The sequence below is a fragment of the Cynocephalus volans genome, chromosome 1 (genome assembly GCF_027409185.1).
Source record: "Cynocephalus volans isolate mCynVol1 chromosome 1, mCynVol1.pri, whole genome shotgun sequence".
Classification (NCBI taxonomy): Eukaryota; Metazoa; Chordata; class Mammalia; order Dermoptera; family Cynocephalidae; genus Cynocephalus; species Cynocephalus volans.
This window is the reverse complement of record NC_084460.1, coordinates 104,972,182-104,992,873: the sequence shown is the minus strand read 5'-3', so window position 1 is coordinate 104,992,873 and position 20,692 is coordinate 104,972,182. Positions and strand designations below refer to the sequence as shown.

General features: G+C 37.0%; 1 protein-coding gene across 4 annotated transcripts in view; it reads right to left on the bottom strand.

The window, feature by feature from the left end:
- Nucleotides 1-19,168, bottom strand: part of FXR1 (FMR1 autosomal homolog 1) — a 54,435-nt gene extending 35,267 nt beyond the window's left edge. Inside the window, exon 1 of one of the 4 annotated variants that reach the window (XM_063113314.1) lies at nucleotides 18,943-19,168. In XM_063113314.1, coding sequence (XP_062969384.1) covers nucleotides 18,943-18,993 — 51 coding nt within the window. In that variant the 5' untranslated portion in view covers nucleotides 18,994-19,168. The remainder of the gene's footprint in view (nucleotides 1-18,942) is intronic. The other 3 variants (XM_063113313.1, XM_063113311.1, XM_063113312.1) reach the window with 3 other exon arrangements.
- Between the last annotated feature and the right edge of the window lie 1,524 nt (nucleotides 19,169-20,692).

Sequence of the window (20,692 nt, the reverse complement as noted above, 5' to 3'; positions counted from 1 at the left end):
CATTTTCCAGCCTTAGAATTAGTATTAAAATTAGTCTTTTTACTCTAACTTTATTTGATTAATACTACTGAAAGAAAACATAAGACCTGACATATTCAAGAAAGGGTTTGGGTGTAGAATAACTTGTTCAATTCCTTACTCCACCACTATGTAACCCTGGGCAAACAGTCCTTGGCACTTGTATAATTACAATTAACATTAAATGACACTTTATATCACTGTCAATCAGAACTGCAAACTCCTCAACCTTAGTCAAATGCTTACAAACTAACACTTTGAACCATTTAGGTATTTAGTATATTTTGAACAAGTGGTACTTAGTAAATACTTTCCTGAAACATCTGTATCACACTAGACTCTATAACTTCCACTAAAAACTAGTTGTATAAACACATCCATGCAGTACCTGGTCAAAACATGATTGAAATGAATACATCTGTTTACCTCACTCCTTCCCAACAGTCCACTAAGTAACACTAAACGGATTTTAAGGCATAAACCCACAAGTTAAAAGAGTAAGGGAAAAGTCAGAATTGAAAAAAAAAAAAAAAAAAATTGGGGGGGAATTTACAAAACAAATGAGAACTGACAGTAGTAAAAAACAAAGCAACAACTAATATTTAAATACTCACCATGTGTCAGATATTATTCTTAGTAAATTAGCCAAGTAGACTATGAATCAAACTGGCAGTGTGAAAACCCAAAAGCAAGCAGATCAGCACCCCAGAAAATATTTGGAACTGAAGGAAGTCTTTAAGAAGAGAGGGTAACAGATGGGACTGAAAACAAAATTTGTCATTTTATGTTCTTCAATAATGTAGGATGACCAAAGCAAAATGTAGGTAATTCATAAACCTAAAGTATCTCAGTGCCCTCCCTCCATATCTGCTACTCAGCTGCATTATTTTGTATTTTAGCCTTGTTCTCACTATCTATTATCTCATTTACTTCTATGCTACTGGACATTTCCATGCAACTACCCTTATGTGGGGCTTAAAACTCAGGATACTTTCCTCTTCCAGAGTGCTATAGTCACTCATGCACTGCAATTCTGAAGGTATTTTTTATCCCTCTTTCTCTTTCCAAATCTAAAAATTAAGAGCTGCCACTCCAGTATAGGTTCTGATTATCTGAGCATGCTATAATAATGACTTCCTGGCCAGTTTCTCAATTTCTAGTAGTTCACATTCACTTTCACCCATCATTTGTCAGCACTTTCACAGATACGTTACCAGCAAATCTAGTATACCCTTGCCAATTTTTACTGAATATTCCAGAAACTGAGAATTTCCAAGTTCATGAATATGTGAAAAGCATCTCTTGACATCAAAATCTAATCATATTTTCAACTTTCACTAACATTTTTTAGTCCTTCGATGAACAACTTTCACAGAGTTCGGAAAATTTCACAAATTAATCTACAGCTTCTGTTTAATTCATATAGTGGATTAGTTCAAATCAGAACTCCAAACCACTAGAAAACTCTACTCTTCATTATAAAATAAACTCTTTTCCTATCTAAAAATCAGTGCTTATGCCTCCCTCCGCAAACACTTCCACCAAAAACATCAGAGTCAACTTTGTTTGGGTACACGTTTTTCACAAACCTTAAGGGAAAACACAGCTCTGGACATCTCTTATGGCTATTATCTTTCACCATTAAGATTTACTAGATTTAAAGTTCTGATACCTAGCCCTTAAAATATATTTGGACTACAATGAACAATGCCTAAGCCACAAAATCAAATCCCAAATCCTAAATTCTAAGAATAAAGTACTTCTATTACCACATCTCTATAAAAGAGTCCACTTGATGCAGGACACAGTGAATACTTTTAAAGGTATTTTTGTATTCTCCAAAAGACCAGAATGATGCTAGGTCCTTATCTGTTCAAGAGATTCAAAAAGGCAGGGTTGTTTCTTTGCCAAAATCTTCGGCAGTCAGTTAGCTCAGCTGGTTGGAGCGCACTGTTACAACATCAAGGTCAAGAGTTTGATCCCCATACCAACCAGCCAGCCACCCAAAGGGAAACAAAAAACTTTGAGTCAGGAAACAACAAGAGCCACATTTGTCTGGACATGGCATAGGAGGACTTTATTCCTGTAAGTATCCATAAGTTCTATCCTCATGTTAGCCCCAACCTTTAGGAATTTTGTTTCTCTTCCTAGTCACACACATCTGGCCCAGGAACCGTATTTCTCAGAAAACCTTTGACATTTTCTTTTTCTTCTTCCCATACATATGCAAACAACCATACAAGATTCCAAGGCATCATTATAAAATGGTCACTAATTTTGTTCATTCATACAGTCCAATATATGTTTGCATTTAAAACTCAACTTAAAATAACCAATAAATAACAAGGCATTATGTCAAAAAAATCTTAAAATGTTATCCCCCATCTCTGACAAAATAATATATAGGGCATCACATGGTAAAAAAAAAAAAAAAAAAAAAAAAAACAGGAATGCCATAAATTAAGTGTAAAATGGAGGGGAGTACCGTAAATGAAGTAAGAGGAATCCATGGGCAGTGGTAGCACTATTTGAAGAACTGATTTTCAAAAGGAATCTAGCGTAATGTAAAAATTTTTTTAAAAAGGAAAAAAATAAGAATCTAGCCTAAAATAAAAAACTGTTATTTAAATTTTTTAAAACTGCTTAGTCAAAGATTCGGTAAGGTTGCAAGCTAACCAATAATTAGCTTTGTAGATATAAAGAGTAAGTAGCTTTAAAGTAGAGAAAGACAAAAAAATTCTACTTACAATAGCAACCAAAATATAAATCTTACAAACACCCTCAACAACAACAAAATGTGCAAGGTCCCTCACTACATGCAGAAATCTTTGAAACTCTAATGAACATAAAGAGAAAATTTAGGAGAATGTAAAACACCTTCGTGTTCTTAGAGAGATCTTGATATTGTAAAAACCACACTATGCCCCTAAAATTAACCTAAAACTTCAAGGGGATTCTGATAAAATACTGAGGGAGTATGTGTATGTGTTCTACTGGGGGAAAGAAAGGTTAATCTCAATAAAATTATACTAAAATCTATCTAAAAAACAAAGAAAGCACCCAGAAAGCAAACTTTTAAAATGGGGGCAGGGAGATGATAAAAACACACTATACCTACCAAACATTAAAGCTTATTTTAAAATTACAATAATCAAGACAGAAAAAACATTTTAAAGAAACAGAACACAGATTCCAGGCCTGAGCCATTTAGGAATTTACAAATAGGGGGAGAAATGGAGTATTTTTAAGTGGTACTGGGTCATCTGGATAATTAATAGCGGAAATGAAAATGGACATCTTCACCAAAATAAAACCAACGGATAAAAAAAGATTCATACTTTTTTAAGTCAATAAAGATTCCAGGAGAAAGTATGAGTAAATTATTTGTAACCCTTGGAGTAAGAAAAGTCTTTCCAACCAAAAATAAAACACAAAAGCCAAAGTTTAATAAGTTTACACTATTCAAAAGCTAAAATATGATAAATATCACAAAGTTTTAAATAAGGGGGGTATGAAACAACATACAACAAAGAGTTACATTCTCAGTTCACAACATTAACAAATGAGTAAATAAGCAGGTAATAAAGAAGGTAACAAATATTGACTATACAAATACGTAATTCACAGAAAAATGTTATAATTTTAATAATATATAAATCTTCTCTAAAAATGTTACACATATTCTTTTTCTCCTTTGTTTCTTGTAGATCATTCCTTATCAGAATGTGAACATCTACTTTTTTTTTTTTTTTTTTTAAACATTTTCATAAAGTGGGCATTTCGAGGTAGGATCTTTAATGGCTCATGGAAATAACAAGGTGCACAGGATATCTTCCTAACTTATGGATACATTTTTGAAGTTACAGAACAATACAGCTGAGGGGGAAGATTTTTCAACCTGATAAGGTTTCTTCAGCAGAAAGAAACATGGTATAAATACATTTCAGGAGTTGAAAGACTGATAATATAAATTTAGCCAAAAACCAGAATTACAGACTCTGGCTGTGGGAAAGTCACCTAATGACTCTATGATAACAAACAAAATTTCATTTATAAACCTCCTGGACCTCTCATTCTCCAGAAGGAAACCTGAATCATGCACATTTACATAGCTCCAAAGTTTCACTCCCTAGGAGATTATAAGTACTAATTTAAAGCCTCTTCTGTCTGGAGCTCTTTTCATCAAATCCTTATGACCCAGATGACAAAATGCTTTTGCCAATTCATATAGTTTTAAACTCTAAAGATTAAGTTTGATGGCAACAATAATCAGAAAAAATTAGACAACTTTCAAAAAAAGGTATTTAATGCAAGGGTCCAATACAAAACATCAAAATCGAATTCACAACTGGAAAAGCAATATCTTTGCTAAAACGTCAACTTGAGTTCAAATAAAATTTTAATGTTTAAAATACTGATCAATATATCACAGGCCGTGCTTGAGCTGTGGTTTAGAAATCTAGAGATCCATGAATCCCCTTGAGACCATTCCCACTAAACTCATTAAGAACATAATATCCTAGGTCTAAAAAAATTCCTTTGACTGAAAGTAATTATGATCTGAAGTTCATCTATGACTTCAGATTTTAAGAAAACCTATTACTTCAATTCATTACATTAAACTTACACTCCTTATAAAAGGAGAGGCAGAAACTTAGAAACCTTAATACTCAGAAAACTACGATCAACTGTAATCATAAACTGAATAGCTTGAATCTTCAAAGTAGGGTTTAGAATGGAAGCCCTGAAACGAAAATTCAACATTTACACCCTAACTAAAGCTGTAACTCTTAAATTTCAAAATTTATATGGGATAACAAAAGACCATGCATAGCCAAAGAAACTCTGAACAACAAAAAAATAATAATAATAAAGCTGGAGGCATAACACTACCTGACTTTAAATTATACTACAAAACTATAATAACCAAAACAGCACCTTACTGGCATAAAAACAAAAACATGGATTAATGGAATAGAGAACCCAGAAATCAACCCATACACCAACAGCCATCTGATCTTTGACAACGGCACCAAGTCTACACACTTGAGGAAGAGACTGCCTCTTCAGCAAATGGAGGTGGGAAAACTGGATATTCATATGCAGGAGAATGAAACTAGACCCATACCTCTCACCATATACCAAACTCAACTCAAAATGGATTAACGAATTAAATATACATCCTGAAACAGTAAAACTCCTTAAAGAAAACATAGGGGAAACACTCCAGGAAGTAGAAGTGGGTACAAATTTCATGAATAGTACCCCAAAAGCACAGGCAACCAAAGGAAAAATAAACGAATGGGATTGTATCAGACTAAAAAGCTTCAGCACACAATCAGAGTGAAAAGACAACCTACAGAGAGTGGTAGAAAATATCTACAAAACATACATCTGACAAAGAATTAATATCCAGAATATACAAGGAATTCAAACAACTTTACAGCAAAAAACCAAAAAACCCAATTAAAAAAGGGGCAAAGAAGCTGAACAGGCATTTCTCAAAGGAAGGTATACGAATGGCCAACAGACACATGAAAAAATGCTCAACTTCACTCAGCATCCGGGAATGTAAATCAAAACCACTCTGAGATACCATCTCACTCCAGTTAGGATGGCTAATATCCAAAAGACTGAGAATAATAAATGCTGAAAACGTTGCGGAGAAAAAGGAACTCTCATACACTGCTGATGGGACTGCAAAATGGTGCAGCCTTTATGGAAAATGGTATGGAGGTTGCTCAAACAATTGCAGATAGATCTACCACATGACCCAGCTATTCCACTGCTGGGAATATACCCGGAGGAATGGAAATCATCATGCCGAAGGGATACCTGTACTCCCATGTTTACTGCAGCACTATTTACAATAGCCAAGAGCTGGAACCAGCCCAAATATCCGTCATCGGATGAGTGGATAAGGAAACTGTGGTATCTACACAATGGAATACTACTGTGCTATAAAAAAAAGAATGAAATACTACCATTCACAACAACATTGACTTAGAGAAAATTATATTAAGTGAAACAAGGCAGGCGCAGAAAGAAAAATACCACATGTTCTTATTTGTGGGAGCTATACATAAACAAATAAATACACAAACAAATAAGGGGGGGAGGGGGGGGAAGAAGACAACAATCACAACAATTCCTTGAACTTGTTAAGACAAGTGAACGGATATGATGTAGTGGGGAGGGAGGGGGAGAAGGAGGGGAAAGAGGAATGGGTAAAGGGACACAAAAATCAACTACAATGTATAATGAGAAGTTAAAATTAAAAAAACAAAAAAATAAAAAATAAATAAAATTTAAAAATTCTTGTTAAGAGTTTACTGATTACAAAACAAAATCTCGATTTTCTACTGACAGCAAAAGAACAGCCAGAAAACGCAGCCAATCTTCCTAAATGGACATCAGGAACCTTTTAATAATTCCAAACTATTAAAAATTTTCAAGTCAATCCAGGCAACGTGTAGGGATCAAGCCTCTAATTCACACTTATTCTCTTAAGCAAGACAAAAGGAAGTATCAGACTCACACTACTGCTTCTTTCAACCTTGATCAAGTATTCCTAATTAGTTTGAGTCTCTCTAGCTTTAATATTTCTATCATACTTTTTAACATCTTTTCTCATGTATCACTGGAATAAAATTTAAACATTTTTTGTTTCTCTCTAGATTTATTTAGCACAGTGAGAAATAACTTTACATTTCTGATGCCTTCTCAAATGTGTTAAAACACACTGCAGTTTATGGCTTAATTCCTGAAACAAACTTGTGGTACAGTATTTCTAAAAATAAACTGATTAAAACAAATTCTTCTCTATTAAAGAAACTGGGTTGTTTGTTAGATGCCATAGGGTCTCTGACTAGATTAACGCTCCATTTTCCCCAACTATCTCAGTTAAAGATTACTGCTGTATGGGGCGGCCTGCGGCTCACTTGGGAGAGTGTGGTGCTGATAACACCAAGGACACGGGTTCGGATCCCTATATAGGGATGGCCAGTTAGCTCACTTGGGAGAGCACGGTGCTGACAACACCAAGTCAAGGGTTAAGATCCCCTTACTGATCATCCTTAAAAAAAAAAAAGAAAAGAAAAAAAAGACTGCTGTGAGTAAATGTAATTACAAAAAACTAACCCACAAGAAAGGAAAAAGTTAACTAGCATAGTTTATGCAAAATTTGCCACCTCAGGTTTTGTTTTAAAGAACTGCCACAATGGATTTGATTACCATTAGTTAACCATTGATTAATTATCAGTGTATTTATTGATTTATTCTCTGGTCCCAGTCTACCTTCCCACCCCATCAATTCTAACAATTTAACATCTCTGAAATCAGGATGCTTCTTGTGATTGATGGCATCTTAGAACAGCTGATGTCACATGGCAGTCAAGATCTAAGTGTCACTGTGTAGGCATGCTCAAAGTGGATTTGCTTGCGATTTTATGTGGCACTTGAATGTAATAAGCCCTTGACATTTCAGTCAGCAAACCAACGAAGGACCATTTTAGAAAAGTTTGAGGTTTCTTACCAGGAAGTTGTTCTGTTCACATCTTCTGATAAAATCAAGAAAGCGCCAATATCAAAACCTGCAGTATGTGTGAACATTCTTAGAAGAATATTCTGGAGGTAACAGAGGAGAGCTATTTTAAAGTACGCTTACAACATTAATGCTCTCCATAGCACTAAGGAAGATATTGTTAGAAAAAACACAAATATCTGAATGTGAAGATGTTTTAACCAACTTACTTGGCTTATGTTTCCCACTTTATGTGAGTGTTTAAAGATCTTGCAGTAAGTACATGAGAATACTAAAAGACAGAGTAAATTGCTCAGGTTAATCGGGACTTCTCTTCTCTTTTAGTGGGAGAGTGTCTTTTATAAACTGATGCTGTTTTAAGTACAATGAAATTGCATGGATCTTCCAATAATCTCTCAAATCTACATATGGAAAAATAATCTATTCCCTGGAACCTAAACCCAACTTGCAATTATTTAAATATCTCAGGGCTGCCAGTTAGCTCAGCTGGTTAGAGTTGGTGTTGATAACACCAAGGTCAAGAGTTAAGATCTCCATATGGAACAGCTACCAAAAAAAAAAAAAAATCACAAATATCTCCACCCATGGCTTACTGACACCTCAAATCAATGTCCAGTCAGAATTTCATCTGTTATCCTGCTTCGCACCCTATACATGTATGATCCACTTACAGGATTTAAAAAAAAAGACAACTGAATATAGCAAACTGTCTTTCTTAATGAGGGTCTGAAGAGGATGTAGCCCAATGCCATAAGTTATTGACAGTGTATAATGAATTAACTTCTCTGTCATGCATCTAGAACGGTACTATGTGCCATCACCAGGCAAACAGAAGATAGTGTTTATCTGCTTTATAGTTCAGATGAGAAACTCAGGCTAAGAAAGGCTCACTCAGTGTTTCTCAGATGTGGGTGATTATTACCTAGGTAACTTTATATTTTAAAAAAGTGTTTCTCAACTTGCAAACTAAAGGGGTTGAAACTGCTTAAACTGGGGTACTCCCAGATACTAAGGTGTGCCAGGAGGTGTGCTTAAAGCTACCCCTCTCCCCAAAAATACCATAGGAAATCTTCCTGGAGGTTTTATGTCAAGTAATGTGAAAGATTCATAAAAAAACAAACATTTTATGTTTCTTGATTATCTATATAGTTAACAGATATACAAAAAACTCACTATCAGAACAAGGGAAAAACCACCTTACTGAATGAAGACACTACAATATACTGGTTGCATTGTTAAATCTCAGATCTACCACTTACTATGTAGTAGTTAAACAAGAGGACCCAAGGCAGTAATGTAAAGAAAATAAGACTGCTAACTAGCTTTACTTGCCAGAAAGCAAATCACAAGGTACACTCTTCCCAGAGCACCCCAGAGACTTTTTGGTGCAATTCTTAGGAGGGTCTATCAACCCAGAATAGGACTCAGCCCCACTGGATGCTGGACATTATCCTCTTATCCCAATCCTACAAGTGAGGGAGATATGGCTAATAAGAACAAGTACCTAATTCTCACACATGCAATAACAAAACCAAAAAAACTCACAGAGATGAACCATATGATTATTCAAAAATAATTATTGATGCAGTAAATACTTAAGTGTAAAGATAAGTAAAACACTATAAAATAAACTGGGCACAGGCTGTTTTAACCAGGACTAGAAACCAAGAAGGCTTAATGGGAAAAAAATAGTTCACTATGTAAAAAAAAATAAAACTCGTGAGACAAGGATACCAGAAACAAAGTCAAAAGATGGGGGAAGGGCACACTTACATTAACATCCATAGTATACAAAGAGATCTCAAAAACTGACATATAAAGAACACCCAAGTAGAAAAATGGGCAAAAGATACGTAATTTATGGAATAGCAAATGCAAGTGGCAAACAAACATTAAAATTCACAATTGGAATCTGCAAATCAAAGTTCCAATAAGATATCCTTAATCCAACAGACTGGCAATAAAAATCATAAAATCCATTTCAGGCAGGGATATAAAGAAAAAAAGTCGCCATTTATTGAAGGAGAAAATAGGAGCATTAAACCTTTTTGGAAAGTAATCTTTCAATACTTACTGGAATTTTTTTTAAAACACTGCCTTCTCCAAGCTATCCCATTCTTTGAAATCTACCCAACAGAAACACAGATATATGGAATAACAAAAAACTGAGAACAAAGTGTCCATTAACTGGGGAATGGCCGAATCTGATATACAGTTGGCCCTCTGTATCAGCGGATTCAACTAACCACAGATTGAAAATATTAAAAGATAAATAAAAATAACAACAGTAAAAAATGCAAGAAAGGGGCCTGCCCGTGGTTCACTAGGGAGAGAGTGGCGCTGATAACACCAAGGCCAAGGATTCGGATCCCTATATAGGGATGGTCAGTTAGCTCACGTGGGAGAGTGGCGCTGACAACACCAAGTCAAGGGTTAAGATCCCCTTACTGGTCATCTTTAAAAAATAAAATAAAAATACAGTATAATAGCTACTTACAAAGCAATTACATTGTATTACGTATTATAAGTAAATTATAAGTAAGTTATAAAGTACACAGTGGAGGATGTGTGGTTATATATGAATAATATACTATGCCATTTTATATATGAGACTTGAGCATCCACTGATTTTGGTAACCGCAAGGGTCCAGTCCTGAAACCAATCCTTGGCAGATACCAAGGGATGATCACATTCTTATGAAATATTACACAACCACTAAAAATAAATTACATTCTATACAAAAATAGTCCAGATGTACATGATCCTATTTTTATAGAGCAATACTGAAAACCCTGCAGTTGTACCTGTTTATCTATGAACAATTTTACGAACATGGGGAAAAACCTGGAACCATGCATACTCAGCTGTAAACAGGGGTCACCTGAAATGGAGGACAGATGAGCTATCAAGTGTTAAAGGTGAGCCAGGAAAAGAAAAAAGAAAAACTGCAATAAACCAACTTTACATATCACACCTATTTACAAAGGCACTTCAAAAAGTGCATGGAAAAATAGAATTAAAAGATTTTATAGGGATGGCCCATTATTAGCTCAGCTGGTTAGAGCATGGTGTTCTAACACCAAGGCCAAAAGTTCAGACTCCCACACTGGCCAGCCACAATTAAACAAACAAACAAACAAACAAAAAACACATCAATCTTTCTTCCAATGAACTTTTTGAAGTACCCTCGTGTATGTAAATATACAAGTATTTTTTTTAAAAAAAGAGTTAGGATAGATCTTAAATAACACTGTCAACCCACTTTTTCCATACAGCACATACATACATCACCACTCCCCATATCTCTGTAATTTTTCCATCTCTAGAAATCTCAAATCTATGTTCTAAGTAATAAACTTGTTAGGTGTTCACAACACCTAAAATATCTGAGTTGCAATTTGATTCCAGTCAGCACCCAACACTCAAGACTGCTACTGCAATAAAAAATTTCTTAATTTCTAACAATATAATTTTTTAAAGATAATCTACAAAATGAAAATTATTTTATATCAATGAATACATGTTCTACAAAGTCTGCAACTTTGCTAATTACATTATACATTACAGAAATTACTGCATCATTATGGAATAAGTTCTGATCAGGACAAAAATATTCAAGATAAGCCTTCAGCATTCATTGGTATTGAGTATTTAACTTATGAATAAAGATGATATCCAAAAAATTCAGAGATTTCATAAGAATGCATAAATATCTACCACTGCTGCATGCCAGTAAAGCTTAAAAATCTACTACTGCTGCATACCAGTAATATTCTTGGCTTCTTAATTTCACAAGTTTATAACACCCAACAGTTCTCCTTGACGTGGAATGACTTAATGTCTCCAAATGGCCACCCAAAACTACTGACTTTCCTGTTGCAAAGAACTGAAGTTCTATACAGTTCCCCGTATGTATGCATTAAGTTTTGTGGCACCATATGCACTCAACCAGGATTAATACATAACCTGAAAAAAAAATTTTTAATTCTGTTTAAACCAAAATCAAAAATGATGGAATTAACTTTTGTATATATGCAGTTACTTACAAAGATTACACAGTGAATTAAAGACTGATTCATTTGTTTATTTCAACAAATATATACTAAAGGCTTACTGTGTACTGAGTACACATATCAAGTCACTAGAAAATTTAAGACTTGAAAATAAACTGAAAAACTATAAAAACAAAAAGTTATGAAAAGAGATCTAAAAATGTTATCTATGATTAATAAGCCAAATTAAGGAAGGTGGGGACAAGACCTTGAGAGATGAGGCTCCTGACCCTGAAGAAATCTCGACAGAGGAACACAAACTCCTTTGCTAACAATAACTATAAACTTCATCAGCTATTTAGTACTGGTGAAGACCTCTACTCATCCTCCCAAAACAGATGGTAAAAAATGCTGAGGCTAGAGGATGGGAGACAAGTTGAAACAACTGATATCATGAGTTATCTTCTTTTAAAGAAGCAGCAATGGGGACAGAAACTTGCTATTAAGTAAATTTGAGAATATTTGATTTTGCCAGTTTTCAGCCTCTTTAATGTAAAGACATATATTACGATAAGATTGTTACACATGTAAATATATATGTTCAGGTTAATTAAGCAATGCCTTACATTGCTTAATCTTGTTTTGCTCAAGCTATTCTTTTGAAACTTTGGTCCTAGAAAAGCTATCACTCTATTCTAGAAAGAACAGCAGTTTCTTCTTACTTATTAGCTAAACATCTGCCAAAAAAGAAATCTTCTAAAGCCTTTTGATATTCGAAAACATCATGTGTAAGATTACTAAGAGATGCCCCACTATAAAAAAATTACTCGGATAAGCAGTTTCACATATATGCATATTTAAGTGCATATAAATACATACATGCATTTCAAATATTTCCCAAAATATCTTACACAATCAACAAGATAAAGCTAACAATTTTGGACAGTATATATCAGCACTATCCAACAGAAATAAGTGAGCCATATATCTAATTTAAAAATTCTATGGGTCTGGCCACTTAGCTCAGTTGGTTACAGTGTGGTATTATAACACCAACGTCAAGGATTTAGATCCCCGTACCAGCGAGCTGCCAAAGAACAGGTAAATAATAAAAATTCTCATAGCTATATCAAAGTAAAAAGAAACAATAAATCAAAGTTCTTGCAGCCATATTAAAATAAAAAGAAACAAGTGAAATTTTAATATAGCCAAAACATTATTTCAACGTGTAATAAATATTAAAAAAAAACTGAGATGTTTTACATTTTTTTTTCATACTAAGTTTTTGAAACACAGTTTGTGTTTTACACTTAAAGCATATCTCAATTCACATTGGCATATTTCAGCCCTGTGACTGGTGGCTACCATATTAGAAAGAGCAGACTTTTGTAAAGTGAAGACACAAGCTTAAATCACTTCTCCACGAATCCTTCCAATTCAGCCCTCATCATTCCCATTGTATTAATTAGCAATAATTTGGGAAATCATATATTTGTGCGTCCAAAAAAAACACACAAAAAACACCACTGTCACACCATCATGGTTGAAGAGACTGGTTCTAGGCCGGCCTGTGGCTCACTCGGGAGAGTGCGGTGCTGATAACACCAAGGCCACGGGGGGGGGGGGGGGGGGGGGGTTCGGATCCTATATAGGGATGGCCGGTTTGCTCACTGGCTGAGCGTGGTGCTGACAACACCAAGCCAAGGGTTGAGATCCCCTTACCGGTCATCTTTTTTTTAAAAAAAAAAAAGAGACTGGTTCTGTGGAGTTCAAGATCAGAATCTGAATCTTCAATCAGCCTCTAATTAATTTTTTTTTTTTTTTTTAAAGATGACTGGTAAGGGGACCTTAACCCTTGACTTGACTTGGTGTTGTCAGCACCACGCTCTCCTCTCAAGTGAGCTAACCAGCCACCCCTATATAGGGATCCAAACCCGTGGCCCTGGTGTTATCAGCACCACACTCTCCCAAGTGAGCCACAGGCCAGCCCCTCTAATTAATTTTATGGACCAGGATTCTCTTAGCCTCAGTGTCCACAAATGGTGTTAACACAATTGGCTTCCCTGTGGTTGAGAGGATTAAATTAGAAATTCATGTAAAGCACCAATGTGATAAGTAATCTGGGTGCTCAATAAATATCAGCTGTATTGTTGTTCGAGCTAGTCAAGCCCTTCCTCAAATAACAGAACCTAATAGAGGTCCTACAGCTTAATAAATGTCTGTTAAAAGAAATTCAACTGCCTTATCTGCAAATGAAAAAACCAAGGTCTCATAACTAGTTATTACAAGGATTAAGGCTCAATACAGGAACGCATATTGCTCTTCCCACTACAAAATCTCATTTGCTACAACCTCAACATTGTGATAGAGAACTCACTCATTGGGTCATAATCCAGGCGTTTGGCCTGGCCTTGCCTTCCTAACTAAAATGTAAGCTCACTGCCCTAAAATTTCCTTCGAAGAACCTCTAATAAAATGCTAATAAACTAGGTAACTAGAAATGAGAAGTCCTAGAATTAAATGCCATTTTAGCTACAGTGTAATCCTGAAAAAGTTTCTTAATCATTGTCAGTTTCCAAATACATAAAGTGGGATAAAAACGTACCTCATGAAGTCCTTGAGAGAAAAAAAATCAAGAAATACATGTAGAAGCTTAATAGAATATCTACCAAATAACAGGCTCTCATATTAACTATTATCTTACAGAAGGCACACAAACACCTGATGACACAGAAAAGGGTGCATAAAAGTATACATAAAGAAAAAAACCATGTTTTCTGGAAGTATATAAAGCCACGGCCTTGACAATATATTTCTACATAGATAAGTTTGTGGGGTTTTTTTGCTTTTGTTTCCAGAATTTTCATAATTATGTATGGCTCTTTGTAATGCAAAAACCAAACAAAACTTTACAGGAAAATACACCATTTAATTTTTTTTTAATTGTGACTGACATCAGCAAGATGGTTGAGTAGAAAAATCCCAGCCTTCCTTCTCCCCACAGAGCAACATTTGGCAGCTATCCATAAACAAAAATAAAAATTGTTGTGACCATTTATTTCCACTTAGTTAAATCTTAGTTCCTTAACATTTTTATGAAAACCATATTTTTAAAGACGTAAAAGTAAAAAATCTTTAAAATATCTGGAACTATATAATTTTAATTTGAGTGCCCTAATAATAGGGTACCATCATTTCCTCAATTACTAACTTCCACAAAGCAATCAACTAACAATCTATACTAACTTTGAAAAGTCAGAACACAACTCCTTTACTATACAATTTCACAGGTCATCATCATTAGTGATAATATACCTACTGTGTACCTTAATTACTCTCAAATTTCATTTAACATTAAATTAAGCTAAATAAGTTAATTATAGAAATATCATAGTACTTGGGTGATTTGTTTTGTAGTTTGTCAATTCCATTGTTACAGCAGACATCCCAGAGCTCTAAGAGTAATTAATTCTATCTTCTATAGGAAAGGCCTGAAATTTCACTCAGCTGTCTTAGAGACTGCTGGAACACTATGAAAACTTTCCTCTACATGATCCAGAGACTGGGTGACTTACTTTCAACTTCTATTTAAAATTATATTCAGCCCAACGCTATACAAGTTGCAATGCTATTACTAAGTTAAATATATACTTCAGTTTAAAGGCACTTTAATGATGCAAATGGGCAAGAGATTTCTTTTCAGGTAATGGAATATTCTAACAGAAGATTGCGGCAGTGGTTATACACTCTGTAAATACACTGACAATCATTCAATTGAATACTTAAAACAGATGAATTTTATAGAATATACATTCTACCTCAATGAAGTTTTTAAAAAGGCATCCTAAATGTCTAGTACAAACCTTATGATGCTGATCCAGGTATGAAATATTTCCATAAAATTATACACCACCCCCCCAGCCCATCAAGTGCTTACTAACACCTTCCCATTCTTTCCCATCCCTACAGATTCATAGGGCTGCAATTAGGAATGTATGAAGTTTTTATCTCTTTAACTACAGATCCACTCAAACAGCGGATTATAGTTACTGAATAGGTATAGAAACTGTGTTCAGTATCATTTTGGGGGGGGGGAAAGCATATCCTAATTTTAGGTAACATCTTCAAATCTTCAGCTCTTCACTGGTTCTAATTAATTTGCAAAACCAAGTGTCAGTTCCACTAGAAAAACTTGAATCAATGTGTACAGAGCACTGCCTCAAGGATGGATGACAGCTGACTTTGAAACTCTTCAATGGCAATTCACATAATCAAGTTTATTTCTGTGTACATGGAGGGGAAGGGGAGAGGAAAAGAGTAGGAGGTAAATTTAGAATCACCTGTACATTGAAAACCACCACTAAAAAGAAAAAATACACCAAAAAGTTAACAGCTCTTTCTCAAAGCAACTTCTAGTTTTTGCTGATAGTTTCCAAAATTCCCTCATTGACAATGTATTATTTCCTAAATTAAAAAAAACGATTAAGGGCCAGCCCATGGCTCACTAGGGAGAGAGCGGTGCTGATAACACCAAGGCCACGGGTTCGGATCCTATATGGGGATGGCCGGTTGGTTCACTGGCTGAGCATGGTGCTGACAACACCAAGCAGAGAGTTAAGATCTCCTTACCGGTCATGTTTTAAAAAAAAAAAAAAAAAAAAAAACGATTAAAGATTAAAACTAAATTGTTCCTATGCTAAATAGAAGAAACCAGACTCAAAACACTACAGTATACTATATGATTCTATATATACATGACATTCCAGATAAGGGAAAACTATGAGGACAGAAAACATCCTAGGAACCGGGGCGTGAGGGGATGCTGACTAAAAAGAGGCATGAGAAAAATTGGGGGAATGGTGTTAACTATTCTATTCATCTTCGATGTCATTGTGGTACACAACCATCAGCAGTTATCAAAAACTGCACACCAAAAAAGGTCTATTTTACTATATGTAAATTAACTCCCATTTAAAAATTCAAATGGTTAAAAATAATTTTTTCCAAGTGGGCAGTTAAAGGGATAAAAAAATATGTGAGCAAACTATTTCAAATTCCTCGTTCTACACAAAAGAAAACAGACCCAGAGAGATTTGTTCAGGAGTCCATTGCTAAATAACGGTAAGTTGAAGTACAGACCTAGAATTCCTATTTGTTTACTTCAAATCCAGGGCTCTTTCAGCTTCGCCTTTCTCATTCTTCCAGAGTTCTGAAAGACCACAGTTTACACAAAGTGCATGTACAAGTGGATTATGGCAGGATATAAAATTCCAAACGCTCAAGTACAAACATTATTTAGTACACATAAATGTAGCTAATGTCCTTCCCAACCTCTGCCAAAGAAGCACCTATGTGAAGTAAAATGGGTAATAGAGTCAAAGTCTAAGTAGGATCAAGCAGTAGTTGTAGAGTGTGGATTGGGATCAATAATAAATACTTCAGAGTTCCAAAATGGGGACATTTGGTTTATTGTGAATTGATTGAAAAAAAAAAAAATAATAGCATATGAAACCAAAGTAGGATTGTAAACAATCTTTACTAAAACAGTCAACTACCTTCATCTTATAAAAGAAATGAAAAATAGCTTGTATAGCAGGCTATCGACATAAATAAAATACACTCTGCTAAGAGAAATGGTGTTCTCTACTATCTACATGATACAAAATTCTGTTAAAGCAAAATAATCATTTTCTATTTTTCAATACTCAAGGAACAAATGCATACTTCCCTTATAACACAAGAACTACATAGCCAAACAGTGAAAATGTGAAACTTTTCCGGGGGGGGAGGGTGGTGAGTGTTGATGCAAAATTATGAATCTTATCTACCCTTGAAAGGGAAAAGTATAGTTAAATCCATTTTTTGTGCCTTATGCCCCAGCTAACCACATCTGCAGTCTTCCAGGGAAGTCAGCCACTGTTTCAATAAGAACAGAAATCAATGAAATAGCTACTCAAATTTCACTGTGGTCATTTGACACCAAGTTTTGAATGTAGAATACCAATGTAACACTCATGCATTACTAAGGTCATACAAAAGATCTCTTTCCAATAAGCACTGCTTCTAACTTATGCTTACCACCTAAGGAGATTTAAACTTGTAAATTCCCCACTATGCTATTACCACGTGACAGTTAAACCAAATCACAGAGCTAATCACTAAACTAAGTATCAAAACGCTGAAAACAGGAAATCGTGACCATCAAATAAAATAAAATCCCATGGGATACACTGAAATGAAAACCTATGAGAATTTATTCTGTGTACGCACAATACTCATGTATTAGAAGGTCCTTCATAAAAATAGCCAAGACTCTCAAACATTTGAGATGCTGGCTTAGTGGGACTGACTGACAGACAACAGCTGCAGAGATTTTTGTATTGATCTTGTAACATCCTGGCATACTTTGGGAAAAGGGAAGAAGGGACCATTATGATGGCAAAAAAAAACTGTGAGGATTTCAATTTTCAGTTATATGACCCTTTGCACTAGAAGTCCCTACCAAATTTCTCTACTCTCCAATCTCTCTTCCGTTTTCCAGCCCACAGTAATGCATCTCCTTCCTCCGAAAGGAAACAAAAACACCGCGTGAAAAGCAAAAAACAAAAACACACCTCCCTCCAAAATTACGTGGTAACTGATATAAATAGTCATCACCCTACCAGTCTCCCTGACCTATTTCACATTTTAAATCTTACTTTAAAGCCTAAAACTCTCGCCTTTTCTTCCGTAACAGGACTAAGGCGCCGCCCAATTTCCCAGGCCGCAAAAATACTTCATCCCGCCACAATTCAAGGTTTTCTACTCTTCTCTCTTCGACCCCAACCCTCAATCTGATATCCCTTTCCCCATTAGACACTAAAGACTTACTGGCACAAAATCCTAATACAAAGGTGAATTCCTAAGATTCCGCGACGCACCCCCCAAAGGGGTTGGGGAGGGGTCGGAGCAGCGGGCAGAGGGGCTCCCGCTCGGCCCAGTCCGAGGGGCGGGGGAGCGGGTTTGACCGCACAATCCCACCATCTCCTTTCACGGCTCCCCTACCTCCTGGCGCTCAAGGCCTGCTCCCGGGGAGCTCCCGGCCGCCCAGCAGCCACTCGGCTTCTCCTCCCCTGCCCGCCAAGGGCCGCGCTAGCATCCAAACAGAGGGTTCATAAGTAGGAAAAAGAAAGAGGTGTCCAACATGTTGTTTCAAAACATAACGGAGCCCAGGCCCCCGAGACCGTTAAACCGCGGGTGGAGGGGGGAGAAGCGAGGAACCTTGTGGCCTCGGGCTGTGGCCTGGCCACCCGTTTCGATCCCAAACCTCACTCTCCGGAACCACCAACCCTTCCCCAAACGCGCTCCAGCCACCAGAAGACCCAACAAAGCGGGTAAAGGCTCAGTACCTTGTAGAAAGCCCCGTTGGAGCCGCGAACCTCCACCGTCAGCTCCGCCATGTTGGAACCGCAAAGGCCGCTGGGAAGAGATTCTAGAAACTTTCCAACCAGAGGGGAGGAGGGGGGAGGGGCGTAAAGGAGGCGGGGGAGGGGCGGGGACAACGGCGGGGATTGGAATCCCCCGCCCCGCACCCTTCTGGTCTCAACGTGCCTCCCCGACTCTCCCAGTGGTATCCCTCAGCTCGTTACATCACTCTTCATGGCCTCCGCCCGCTGCCGCCTACGCCAGCCTCGCCTCCCGACACAATTGCAGACCTTTGCTGACCCGCCGCTACGTCCCCGCCTTCTCCTACGTCCCCGATCCCCCTCCCTCCCGGTGCCCGCTGCTTGCAATGCTCCCGGGTTGGTTCCTCCAGCCGCCCCGGAATGAACTGCCTATGGCCGGCTGGCTGCGCGCGTCCGCATTCCTCTGCGCTCGGGCATCTTGCCCTTAAACTTCTCAAAGTGCTGGCAGCCCTGGAGTGGATTCCTCACCTGAGGAAGTGCAACTCTTGGGGCCCCAGTTACTTGCAGGCACAACTCTTCACAGCGGGGAGAGGGGAACCTAAAAAATACACTTACTGTTGTGTTCCAAATTATTTCGTCCCGCTCTTTTTTTAAAAGCGGGCCTCTCTCGACTCAGATTCCACAATTCCACACCCCTCACAGTTTGGCCAAGCCCTCACCCCACCTGTTACCACATTTTTTTTTTTTTTTTTAAAGGATCCGAACCCGTGGCCTTGGTGTTATCAGCACCGCACTCTCCCGAGTGAGCCACGGGCTGGCCCATCCACTTCAGCTGCTTAAAAGTCAAACCGTATTTTTAGTGCAACCTAGCTGAGTTTACCACCAGGAGCAGAATTAAGGTTAATTCCTATGATTGGAAGTAGTCAGGAAAACTTAATAGAGCTGGAGACCACGTTTTCCCCTCCTGCAACGCGTGCGAAGTTCTACAAATAGGGTCAAAGTGGAACCGTCTTATATGACTTCTACCAGAATCTACCTGTCGGCATTATGACAGAGATACTTTGAAAGTTTATCTTAACAAGTTAAAACTTTTCCCCAAGGGATGCCTTTGGAAATAGTAATAGAAGTGCTCCTTTCAGTGTGCATTGTTATACTTGTATTGCCATTTTCACATGAAAACTTTTAAAAGGGTACTCTACTGGCACTCTGCGCTCCTACTGAAATGCCACTGACCCAGCCTTTGGGACCATAAAAAAAAATGTACATAAATTTTAATCAGCGCTTCTATATCTTCAAAGGTTCGGAAAGGAAATGGGGGCTGCAAAAGTGCTCAATATTGTTATGTACAGGACATTCTTTTTTTTTTTTTTTTTTTTTTTTTTAAAGATGACCGGTAAGGGGATCTTAACCCTTGACTTGGTGTTGTCAGCACCACACTCAGCCAGTGAGCGAACCGGCCATCCGTATATGGGATCCGAACCCGGGGCCTTGGTGTTATCAGCACCGCACTCTCCCCAGTGAGCCGCGGGCCGGCCCAGGACATTCTTTTAAAAACGTTGACCGTGGTGAGAAAAACTAAATACCCATAGATCAGTAATAGCCACCGCTTATTAAGGGGTTCTTCTGCCACACTTTACGTATCATCTCTTGATCCTTCAGAATTAAAATGTTCCAGTTTGCTTTCCCTAAAACAGTTTTCTTGGGCTGGCCGGTTTGCTCAGTTGACTAGAGCTTGGTGCTGACAACACCAAGG